Source organism: Plecotus auritus (genome assembly GCF_963455305.1).
Source record: "Plecotus auritus genome assembly, chromosome: 5".
NCBI lineage: Eukaryota > Metazoa > Chordata > Mammalia > Chiroptera > Vespertilionidae > Plecotus > Plecotus auritus.
The window spans coordinates 169,168,518-169,180,931 of NC_137776.1; the positions used below are offsets into that span (position 1 = coordinate 169,168,518).

Sequence of the window (12,414 nt, forward strand, 5' to 3'; positions counted from 1 at the left end):
GGCCTTCCTTCCCCCAGCTGCCGACACCAGTTTCCCTCCGGCACCCCAGGACCCAGGCTTCCTTCACAGAGGGAGGCCCCGCCCACCCACCACAGCCTGCTGGTCAGTGGCCTGGGCCTCCTTCTTTGCGGTGATCGTGGAGACCCCCAATTGATTGCCCTGCTGGCTGGTGGCCTGGGCCTCCCTCTGCGGGGTGATTATGGGGTGATGACTAGGCCCCTGACCAATTGCATCACACCCACCTTGTCTGGCTTGGCACCAGTTGGTGTCATAGCATGGTCCCAGATGGTCGTCTGGATGGTCGTTCTGCTGTTTGGCCATTCAGTCAATTTGCATATTATGCTTTTATTATATAGGATTTTTCTTCTAACCCTCCTAGAAACACTGCATAATAGATAATATTTTATTACCTCCTTTTATGGGTGAGGAAATTGTGGCCCAATGAGATTATTTAATTTGCTCTAGAATGGAAAGCTAGCAAAGAGCAGGTGCAGGATTTGGATGTAGATAACTCCTTCGGCTCAGGAGCCTCCCCAAAGCTATCTTCATGTCTTTGTTTCTCAGGCTGTAGATGAATGGGTTCAGCATAGGGATCACCACAGCATACATCACAGCTGCAATCCTGTCCTTGTCGGCAGAATCACCAGCGGAGGGAATGAAATATACCCCAATGGCAGATACATAGGACAGGCGAACTGCTGAGAGGTGGGAGCCACAGGTGGAGAAGGCCTTCCACTTCCCACTAACTGATGGGACTCTCACAATGGCAGCCACAATGCAGACATAAGAAATGATGATTATCAAGGGGATCGAGATGGTTAATGCCCCTCCCCAGTACTAGTATATAGCACACATTGGTTGGCATAAGTATTAGAACAAGATAGCTTCAACAGGGGGAGAAGTTCACAAAAGAAGTGAGGGATGATGTTGTCAGTGCAGGATAGTTGAGCCAAGAGAATGGTGTGGGTTAGAGAGTATGAATGAGTGAGGATTAGGGACATGACCATGAGCAGGATACAGCATCTGGGACTCATGACTAAGGTGTAGTGAAGGGGGTGGCAGATAGCCACAAGCCGGTCATATGCCATCACTGCCAGGAGGAAAACTTCTAGACCAATGAACCACAGGAAGAAGTAGATCTGAGAGAGGCATGCAGCATAGGTGATGGTGTGCCTGTGGGCCTGGATGTTCACTAGCATCCTAGGGACCATGGTAGATGATAAACAAAGGTCGGTGAAGAAGAAGTTGGCCAGGAAGAAGTACATGAGGGTGTAAAGGTGTGGATCAGATCTAGTGGCCAGGATGATGACAGCATTCCCCATCAGGGTTACCAGGTACATACTCAGGAAGATGCCAAAGAGGAGAGGCTGCTGTCCCGGCTGCTCAGATAGGCCCAGAAGGAGGAATTCAGAGACACTGAATGTGTGGTTTTCTGGTTTCATGCCGCTGGTGTAACTAAGGAATAACCCATTCTTGCCCTAATATTGTCTTGATGAAAACACATAAAATAAAGATGGAATCAATAACTGCATTATCTCACTGAAGTTTGACTCAATGAGGTAGCTATTATTATGCCCATTTTATGATGAAAGAACTGAGACTCCTAGAAAGAGACAGAGGTAACATTTAAATCTGGAAATTCTGACTTCAGAGCCTTTGACCTTAACCTCTTTACTAACCTGGCTTTGAGGAGGCATCCAAACTAATTCATTTGTTCATTCCACATTCAATGAATACTTACTATGTGCCAGTCCCTGCTGTAAGTACCAGAACAATGCTAACAAATACAGTAAGGTTTCTGAACTCATGTAGATAATATTCAACTCAGAGGAGTCATGCAATAAACACACACACACACACACACACAAAAGTGCTGAAATAAAAACAAAATATAGTGATGACTAGCAGATTACTTTAAATTTGTCAGCAAAGAGCTCATTATGAAGGAGTAAATAAGAAGCAGCTAGCTAAGTAAAGAATTGGGCGGAAGAGTATTTCAGATTTAGGAAACAGTAAGTACAAATATGGGATGAGCACATGCATTTCAAGAAGCAGAAAGAAGACAAATGTGGCTCAAGTTTGGTGAGCAAAGGAGAGGGATAGGAGAAGAGATTGAGGAGGTGGGCAGGAGCAGGTCACATGTGACCATGGAGTGCAGATTCTCAGTACAGAGACCTATGGGCATGATGGGTGTTTAAGCAGCAGATAGTCACTATCTGACTTACGGTATGGAAAGATCATTCTGCTACTGTGGAGAGAAGGATTTCAGGGACAAGAATTCAAATGGGGAGTAGGGAAACACATATGGGATTCAGAGTGAATTTGGGCTGTGTTTTAGAAAGTTTAGTGACTTGCCCAAGGAACCATAAGTGGTGGATCTTCTAGGCTCTAGAGAAAAAGGTTTCCACTTCTCCATCTGCACCCTTAGAGGTACAAATAGTAAAATTCTCTGAAGTAAACAAGAAAGAAGTTATTCCTAGGCAGTGAGAGAATGAAAAAGGCAAAGATTTCAGGGACCATTTTCAGGATCATAGATATAAAAATCATTTATGATATGTTTATGATATGTCAATGACATCTATCATTTAATCCATACAACCTATATGCCAAGTATATTTACTTTACATTTTCAGATAAGGATACAGAGAGCTCCAAGAGGTTAACTGACCAGCCTAAGATCATATAGCTAATAAGAGGACAAGTCAATATCCAAACTAAGATCTCTCTCTTCTACCCAACCTGGAGCTTAGTCCATTATGCAATTCCACCTTCTAAAGCAGGCAGACCTTTATTTTCTCATGGGTGCAATAGATATTTATCAACTACTTTGGGAACATAACTGTGAAGTGGATCCATACTTAGATGTCTCCACAGTGGGTATAGGGAGCCATGTTTGTAATTTTTCACATATTCAAATACTTATTGATTGCCTATCTTATGCCAGGAATGCCAGTAGGCATGGGATATTTAAAGTTAATCAAATTAGCTGTGCTTACAAGCTAATTTGGGAGACCGACAATAAACAATTAAACAAGTAAACATATAGTCAGAAACTCTGGTATTGGAAAGGAGAGATAATGGTGGTATCACTGAGCAAGTATAACTGGAGGGCCTAATTTAGATTAGAGCTCAGGAAAAAACTTCTTTGAGAAAGTTAAATATAACTTGGGACCTGGATTAGTGACCAGCTATATCAGGAATAGAAGAAAGAAGAGTAGCAACATAAACTTTCCAGCACAGGTGAAGGTCCCAAGATTTATGGGAAAAAGGGTCTGGCTAGTATGAAAAGACCAGTGTGGCTGGAAAATAATGAGCAAGATGATAAGTTGCATGAAATATGACCTGGGCTCTTTGAACACAGACGACTGAAACATGGAATCAGCTGATTCAAACTGAGTCAGTTGGGTTGTCTTTTCCAAACTTGGAGTTAGTGATATAGAGTTCAGCCAGTTCATTTTGGGCTCTGCAGATAAAAGTTCATGTAGAAATTGAAGTTCAGGTAGAGTTGAACAGCTTCCTGCCACCACAACTTTGTGTAAACCCTTGTTTACATGGGTCAGACTGTTTTTTTTTCTTAAGGTTATTTTTCTTGAGGACTCATCCTATAGCCTGTGATTCTATATAACACTTTCAATGACTTTGTTGGCACTTAATTACCCAACTTAACTTCCTTTTTGCTTAAAATAACAATGATGGTTTCTTTTTCCCTACCCAGAACCTTGATTAATAAAATATACAATAAAATGTAGATTTAATCCTGGAATAATTATGACACCAGGTCCCTTATACTCATGTGGATAGACAGAAAACTCTGTTAGTCCCAAATGAAATCACAACTGATTTCTAATGCAAAAGTGAGAATTACTTTTATTTTTTAAGTACTTAATTTTCTCCAATAAGCCCTTTGCCTCTCTCCCTGGTAGCAGAGTATATAACGTCATCTAGTATCTTTTTGTTGACAGCATGTAATTTCTTAGCGATTCTCTCATACAGAAGAGAAAGATTGATTTCCATCTTCAGAACAAATTCCAGTTAACCAAAGGATAGGTATTGGCTAAAATAAGTTGATATACAATTAAAAATATATTTAAATTTATGATTATAAAAATAATATTTTATTGTGGAAAATATAAGTTAAAAATTGATGTTGAGGAAAAACAGTGATCATGTATAATTCCATCATCTTGGGATAGCTACTCTTAATATTTTGGTATATTTTTTCAAGTTTTATTAGCTAAAATTATTTATAAATCTTTTCATTTTGATGGTATAATGTGAGTAGAATGTCTTTTGCTATACTTTGAATAATTACAATGGATGCATAAAACAGTGTACAGATGATGTTTTATTGAATTGTACACTTGAAATCTGTATGGTGACCCAATGTCACCCCCAAGAAATTCAATTAAAAAAAGAAGATAAAAAAATAAAAATTGATTGCTTCGAACTGAATCAATAATCTAGTTATACTAAATATTTATCAAAAAGAAACAAGAGGAAATAAATTGTATATCAATTCTTTTTATAAAAAGAAAGAGTAATGTTACCTTCAACATTTGAGAAGGATACAAACTGGTCAGTTGAAATGTCAATGATTACTAACTTCCAGAAGTATTTGTAAACTTGTGAGCACATTGCACATGCTATTCAAAAATGTAGTAGCAAACTTTGTTCTAAACCTAGTGAAAACACTGGGGGAGGTCATGAGACAACCCTGGCATGGTGAGGGGAAATGCCCAAATAAACTGCATACTTCCAAAACAGCTTCCAAAAGTTCTGTGTACATATTGAAATCAATATTGCACCTACTATTTGCTTTGGGCTTGGGCTATCTATAACCAGGGAAAGCCAATCTAGCAGGGCAGGTAGTGATAAAACACTTCCCAGCAGGCACATGGACTTCACGTTTTTTGAGAAAAATCCATTCAGAGCAATGTCACCAGCCCATGGCTAAACATGTGAATGACAGTGTTACCCCTTTGGAGGATGAGCCTGACAGGGCTCAGCAGATGACCAGGCATCCACACAACTGGAGTGCAAGCAAAGAAACTGAGCCAAGTAATCATGGGTGTGTGCAGGCCAACCAAAGCATGCTTCCTCTAGACTAGCAAGAAAGTCTCTAACCCTCTTCAAGTTTTGTTTTGGCTCTGGACTGGTTGAGACTAAGCCTGCAGACAAAGAGACTCCATGCCTGCAGCTTAGTGGGGGTGTAGGACATTCTTTGTTTTTTCACAAAATAAGCTGGGATGCTAAAAGGCAGCTTCCTCAGCTCAAGGTCAGGACAACTCTCTGAATATTTGGAAAGAGAGTAAAATGCTCTTCTGATATCTTTCCTCAGCTACCCACCCACTGACTCACTCATCCATTGCTCCTTAGTCATTTGGTTATAGCTCAAGCCAGGGAAGATGTGTTGCTATATCTTAGGACAGCTGATTGCCTTTGAGTTGGGATTATAATTTACATGCCATGCTCCGATGGTCACCTTAATTCAGGAGCTATCTATGCAAGTTCTCCAAAATTCACCTCTGATGCATAGGAAGGGAAAGCTAATACCCATTATTCTTGGTCAGTTGTAATGCTAAGCAAAATTTAGCATTTCACTTATTTGAAATAAAAAATATATTAGACGTTTTTCAATTTACACAGAAGAAATTGAGGCACAGGAAGTTAAGTAAATTGCCTGAGGCCACACACTGATAGATACAGCTTTCCCAAATTCTCCTCTTACAGCTACATCTGAGTCTCACAAGTATTCGTGATTCTGTTTATTCTTAAGTACAGCCTGAAGAAAGAGAACCATTTGATCCTTCACTGGATGACAAAGAAGTTCGATTAGTTGGACTCATAATACAGACCCGGGGTCACTAAGCTGAGTAGAATTGATTTTTCAGGGAGATGATAATAAAGAGATTAAATAAGAAAGTCACCAATTTGGAGGGGGCAGCAGGAGGCTCTAGTCTAGACTATGGATGCTTTCGTTGTCTTTCTCTTTCCCTGTCTCGGTTGAGCCTGTGTCTTGATTGAAATTCCACACATGCTGTCAGAAAGCTTCATAGATGATTGGTCTCAGAGTGAACTGCTGAATGAAGGTTATTGTGGTCCATAAGAGTGATCAGTGTTCCTAAAATTCAGAAGGAGCCTTGAGCCCTTAAGTGGTGCAGGTAAACTCCTAACAGTGGGTAATTTCCTGGAGCTATAAAGGGTACAATACAGTGTCTTTTTTTCTGGCCTACCATTATCACCACCAACAACTAAAAATAAGAAAAGAACACTGAATGGAAGGTGAGGAAAGGAAAGGTGATACTTTACAAGTTCCTAATTCTGTAACCTTTATATGCCAAGGGAGTCCTATTAGCCAATATCTTGTAAGATTTCATAAAAATAAGAAATTCCCAGCATCACTCAATTTTCCCTCCCCCATCCCCTGGAAACTACTATTCTATTCTCTATTTCTATGAATTTAACTATTTTTGATTCCACATATAAGTGAGATCATGTACTGTTTGCCTTTTGGATTCTGACTTATTTATTTACTTATTTATTTATTTTGGAGTCTGACTTATTTCACTTGGCATAATGTACAAAGTTACAGTTACGCATGAATAATTCTTGAGATCTAATGTACAGCATGATGACTATGTTATCAATACTGTATTGTACACTTGATATTTGCTAAGAGGGTGGATCTTAAATTAAGTCTTCTCATCACACACACAAAAGTAAATAAAAGGATAACTATGTGGAAGTGATAGGCATATTAACTAGCTTGATTGTGGTGATCATTTTACAATGCATATATATCAAAACATCAGGTTGTATACTTTAAACATATACAATGTTTATATGTCAATTTTACCTCAATAAAACTAAATGAAAGTTTATGGAATGAAATAAATAATAAGTGGAAAGTTGCTATTTAATATTCAACACATATAACAAATATTAAACTCTTTCAAATGTTTTTATTTCTAACTTTATACATAAAACAGACTAGAGTTTGGGGCATCACCATAGCCTTAAATGTCACTCTACTTGATGATTATGTAGTAATAAGTCTTATATTTATGTATAAGGTTGGGTAAACATATTGCATTTTGCATCCAGCAGACAAAAAAGAGATGAAAAGATTGGGGTGAAAACTTGATGCCCATAATAACAATAATATGAATGGGACTCACACTAAATATTATATTGTGGACTATGTCGAGGAGCATGGCAAGTCAAATGAGGACTTTAGATATGAATGACATCCTATAACATAAAATTGTTCAGTGCCTTGTCAAGAACTCAAGTGTCCCTTTGTGGATATAGGTACTTGGATATCAATAGTGCTTTATAACAAATGTACATTTTATTGTGCATTGTGTGTGAAATATCAGTTAAAAAATCAAAATATGCTTGAATGACATTAGCAAAATTACAAGTGTCACTGAAATCCCACAAGGCTTCATAAATACAAAAAGCCACTAATGGATATAGGTTGTAATTTTTTTCAAAGCTTTGGCTTCATTTTCATAGAACATATAGTCTGCTGTGATGATACAAAGCATGATATATAGTATCTGATATATCTATGTTATATATGAAAGACAAAAGAAAATCTAATAGCTCAGGAAAGAGCCTCTGATATTAGAGATTGGAAAAGAAATGTACTGCAGGCAGAATCAATCTGAAAATACCAACATGAACCAGAGATTTTTCTAGTACTAACATAATTTAAGTATTCCCTTGTTGCACTCTCCCCACTCCCAGAGTTCATGTAAGGTGTTATAATTTTGCATCCCATACCTCCATAATTTAATTCTTTACACCAGGCTCTTCAAATTAGAGTTCACAGATCTGCAGCATCAGCATCATCTGGGGGCATCATAAGTGCAAATTTGGGGGCCCCATCCAAGAACTACTGAGTTGGACTTCGTGGTGGTAGATTTCAGGAACCTGTGTTTTAACGAGTTCTCCAGGAATTCTTGTGCACACTAAACCTTGGGAAGCTTTGCTTTCTTTCTTCATTTGGGAAGGCAGGATGTCCATGAAGGATAGTCAGTGTTGGAACTGGAGTGGCGTTTGTAGGAAAGTGATGATGTGTGCAGAGAGTATGCACTGTAATGTGATCGTATGTATCTACAAAGGATGACAGCATGAAGCATGCTTTCATTAATTATTGTGTATGGGGGCTAAGCAATATCAACCACACAGTACGGCAAAGGGGGGCCCGTGGCCAGTCTTTATCTCCTAAGGGGACCTTCATCTCAGAATTATACCATTTTATATCATTGCTGGAGAGTAATACATTTTTTCTTATATAAGTGACAAATAGTTTGGATTCCTTGCTTTCAATAGGCCCATAAAGATGAAAAGAAAACCTGTTTATTTTGCATAAGATTGTGTAGAGAAATAATGTAGCTAATTCTTTAGATTCTTAGGTTAAAGCTTGAGATTATGAATTCAAAATATAAGAACTTCCAAAAAATCTCCTCTAATAACAGATAACCAAACTGTATAATATTATATATCTTATGCCTCCAAGTTGCAGAAATCAGTAATAAAATTGATCTAACACTTGCTAATCAAAAGTTACTAATAAAGGAGAGCATTGTTAATAAGATAATGAAGTTCTGGTCAACAAATTTTTACCAAGTACATCCAATATACCATCATTAATTTAGGGCTTATGTTTCCAGAGACCTTAAAATTTTCAGACATACTCAAATGAAAAATATCAGATCTGTGAGATCAACAAAAATGAGTTTGATTTAAATAAAAGTCACAGATATTACTGTGGGAAAAATGTTACTTTACTGAAAAGTTTCCCAAAGGCCTTTTTCATGTCCTTGTTCCTAAGGCTGTAGATAAAGGGGTTCAACATGGGTGTGACCACCGTGTACATGAGAGCCACAGTGATGTCCTTGTCAATGAAATTGCTTAATGTTGGGAAAAGGTATTGCCCAAATATTGCCCCAAAATATAGAGACACCACAGAGAGGTGGGACCCACATGTGGACAATGCTTTACAGATCCCCTTGGTTGAAGGGACCCTCAGGATGGTGGCCCCAATGTAGCCATAAGATATCAGGATACATATAAATGGCAGGGTAATGACCACCACCCCTACTGTGAACATGACCAATTCATTGAGAAAGATGTCGGAGCAGGACAGCTTGAGCAGGGCCCCAAGGTCACAGAAGAAATGGGGAATGGTGTTAGCACAGAAGGATAACTGGGTCAGGAGGAGGGTGTGGGAAAGGGAGCTGGCACAGGACAGGATCCAGGACACAGCCACTAGTAAAACACACAGCTCTTTCCTCATGATGGTGGTGTACTGAAGAGGGTGACAGATGGCAACATATCGGTCATATGCCATTGATGTAATAAGGAAGCTGTCCAGGTCAGTAAAAAATATGAAGAAATACATCTGTGAAATACACCCTGCATAGGGGATGGATTTATACTTAGTGTGCATGTCCTTGAGCATCTTAGGGACAGTGACAGATGAAAAGCAGACATCAGTGAAGGCCAAGTGGTTGAGGAAGAAATACATGGGCGTGTGCAGGCGAGAGTCCAGCCTGATGAGCAGGATGATGAGCAGGTTGCCCAGCACTGTGGTCAGATACATGCCCAGGAACAGGGTGAAGAACACACCCTGCTGCCCTGGTGGGATGGGAAGCCCCAGGAGCAGGAACTGGGACACACTGCTTTGGTTTTCTCTCCTCATGGTCCTCCTCTGTCTGCTGGGGATGAAGAATTGTTGAGAATATTAAAACGAATCTTTATTGTTGAAAGTATTACATATGTCCCTCTTTCCTCCCCCATTGACCCCTTCTAGCTCACCCTTCCCCACCCCAGGCTTCACCACACTATTTATTGTCTGTGTCCATGGGTTATGCATATATATGGTTAAGAATATTAAGAACTCTGTAGTAATGATTTTTAGCCATCATATGAAAAATATGTATGTTTTGTTTCAGAAACTGGGAAACTTAACCTGTGTTTCATATATTCCTTATATGTTGGCACATAAGGGAATTAGAAAAATTGTCAATGAGGTATGTTAATGTGAGCCAGCTTTTCTTAGTTCACTGACAAAACAGAATATGTGCATCTGTGGCATTAGGGACCTGACTATAGAATCTGATGTCTCAGCCATGTTATTGCCCCAAGGATACTCTGTGGTGAGTGCTCCAAACCATCAACCATGGCATGGCAACTTTTAGAAGATTTGACTTCAGTACCCATTTTTAAATTTCATATGAGAGGCAAAATTTTAAATAAAAGGTTACAAAGAATAGTACTGTGTTCCTTAAAGAAAACTCATTAATATACATATATTTTTATTTATTTCAATTTTTAAAGGATCCCTGAGAAACTCTGGATTATGTTAATTCATTCTCCCTCATAGTTTGAAAGTGTAAGAGGCCTGCCTTAAGCTCCTGGCTTACCCACCTAAACAGTTTCAGAATGCTTAAATTCTGGGCTGTCCAGACCTGGTTGGTTTTCTATGTTAGGATCCAGCAAGTGGAGATTCCTTCTGAAAGACTCTGCTTCCCTGTGTCTCTGTCTTTATCTCTCGAGTCACTTTTCTTTCTTTTTATCTCTTTCTCTCTTCCTGTCTATCCCTTCACTTTATCTCTCTCTCTCTCATTTTCTCCTTCCTTCCATCTCACTCTCTGCCTCTGTATCTTCATTCTCCTGTCACCCCATGTTTTTTCCCTTCCCTTCCCTTCCCTTTTTTCATTCTTTCCTCGTCCATGCCAAAATAATCTTTCTGATTCTTCCTCTATACCCATATATAAACTCATATATTGCTGAGAAAAAATACCCATCCCATTCATAATACTGACCGTACCTGTATTTATGATCTGATGTTTGGTGGGTGTATCTGGAGATTCTCTTTAGGAGACCTTAATGTCAGCTTTCAAGGTCCTAGACATTCTTGGGCATCAAAAAGAGAAGCTACAAGCTCAGATTTCACTTCTGTTGATTAGTTCCAGAGCTATGAATTGAAGAGTATAACTAGCCCAGGAGAGAACCCTAGGGGGCAGGGAGCAAAACTTGTAATTTCCTGTTGAAGACATCCATCAACTTGGATTAATTGTCCAATTTCCCCCTTGATTCTTTTAGAAATGTGTCCTGTGGGAGGGATGTTTGTGCCTGGAACTTTAGAGAATGAGCCTACAGAGAAAGCTCTCAAGGCAGCGTTAGTCTTCCTTCTGTCCCAGGCTCTGCTTTCCCATAGGTTAAACTCCAGAGAGGTTAAAAAAAGAAGGACTGGCTCCAACCAGGTTCAAACAGAAAGCCAAAAGACTAAATGACCTGTAAGAATTTAGGTAGGACCATATCCCACTCAAAGGGATCTCATTGGGTGCCTACCCACCAGGTAACCTTGTATTTTTTCTCTCTAGTGATAAATATTAAATGCAAAGTGGGGAGAGATGGGGATAATTACCTTTTTTTGGGAATTTTTATTGCTTTCTTGACAAATTTAGATTTGGTTACATCAAATGAAAATAGTTTTCAAGCAAGAAAAAGGAATGAAGGAAGGAAGGAAAGGAGGCTGAAAAATAGGCAAAAAATAACCCACAAAGAAAGCAAACTTGCAAATAGGAAAAAAAAAGTTGACACACGCAACCCATAAAAAGTTGACTCTTAAAATTGAAAAGCTTCAGGTTCTTTGAAATTGACCATTTGAGAAAATTATAATTTGTTGTATCATTAGTGATTCTTAGGGGTGAGATATATAGGACAACAAATAAGTATTGTTTGAGATAATCCTCTCTGGGTATTTATTTTGCCCTTTTTGATGTCTGGGTTTGAAAGGAAGTCAATATAGCATAACTTCTCCCTGCAGAGCTTCTTTCTAGCTCTGATGACTATATTACTGCCACAAATATTAGACCTCAGAACAGAGGACTTGGGAGAGACTGTCAACTCAGAATTGTTGAAGTCCAACAGCAATCTAGGTCCGTGGTCGGCAAACTCATTAGTCAACAGAGCCAAATATCAACAGTACAATGATTGAAATTTCTTTTGAGAGCCAAATTTTTTAAACTTAAACTTCTTCTAACGCCACTTCTTCAAAATAGACTCACCCAGGCCGTGGTATTTTGTGGAAGAGCCATACTCAAGAGGCCAAAGAGCTGCATGTGGCTCGCGAGCTGCAGTTTGCTGATCACGGATCTAGGCAAAAGCCAGGGAAGAAAATTCCCTGAATATTAGACAGTAGCAGCTTAGCAAACTCAAAGTAGGCCATAAGGTAGAATGGCTATAGGCACTGGATTCCCTGGGAAAGACACACCAGACGTGCCCTGGAGAGGACATGGTGGGGCTAGTAGGTAGGTCGAACAGACAAAAAGGCTTGGATACAGAATTTAGGGAACTCAGGTACTAGACACAGGAAGCGATGTAAGCAAGCAGTAT

The 12,414-nt window shown here is 39.2% G+C and overlaps 1 protein-coding gene and 1 pseudogene across 2 annotated transcripts; both read right to left on the bottom strand.

Moving 5' to 3' along the window:
• Nucleotides 1-474: 474 nt before the first annotated feature.
• On the bottom strand, nucleotides 475-1,442 carry LOC308248369 (olfactory receptor 1J4-like; annotated as a pseudogene). The gene has a single exon. The product of its transcript is annotated as an olfactory receptor 1J4-like (transcript).
• Nucleotides 1,443-8,773: 7,331 nt separating this feature from the next.
• Nucleotides 8,774-9,712, bottom strand: LOC308247844 (olfactory receptor 1J2; the record flags this gene model as incomplete). Its single annotated transcript, XM_080667573.1, has 1 exon — nucleotides 8,774-9,712. One exon carries the CDS (start codon nucleotides 9,710-9,712, stop codon nucleotides 8,774-8,776), a length of 939 nt encoding a protein of 312 aa, XP_080523699.1.
• Between the last annotated feature and the right edge of the window lie 2,702 nt (nucleotides 9,713-12,414).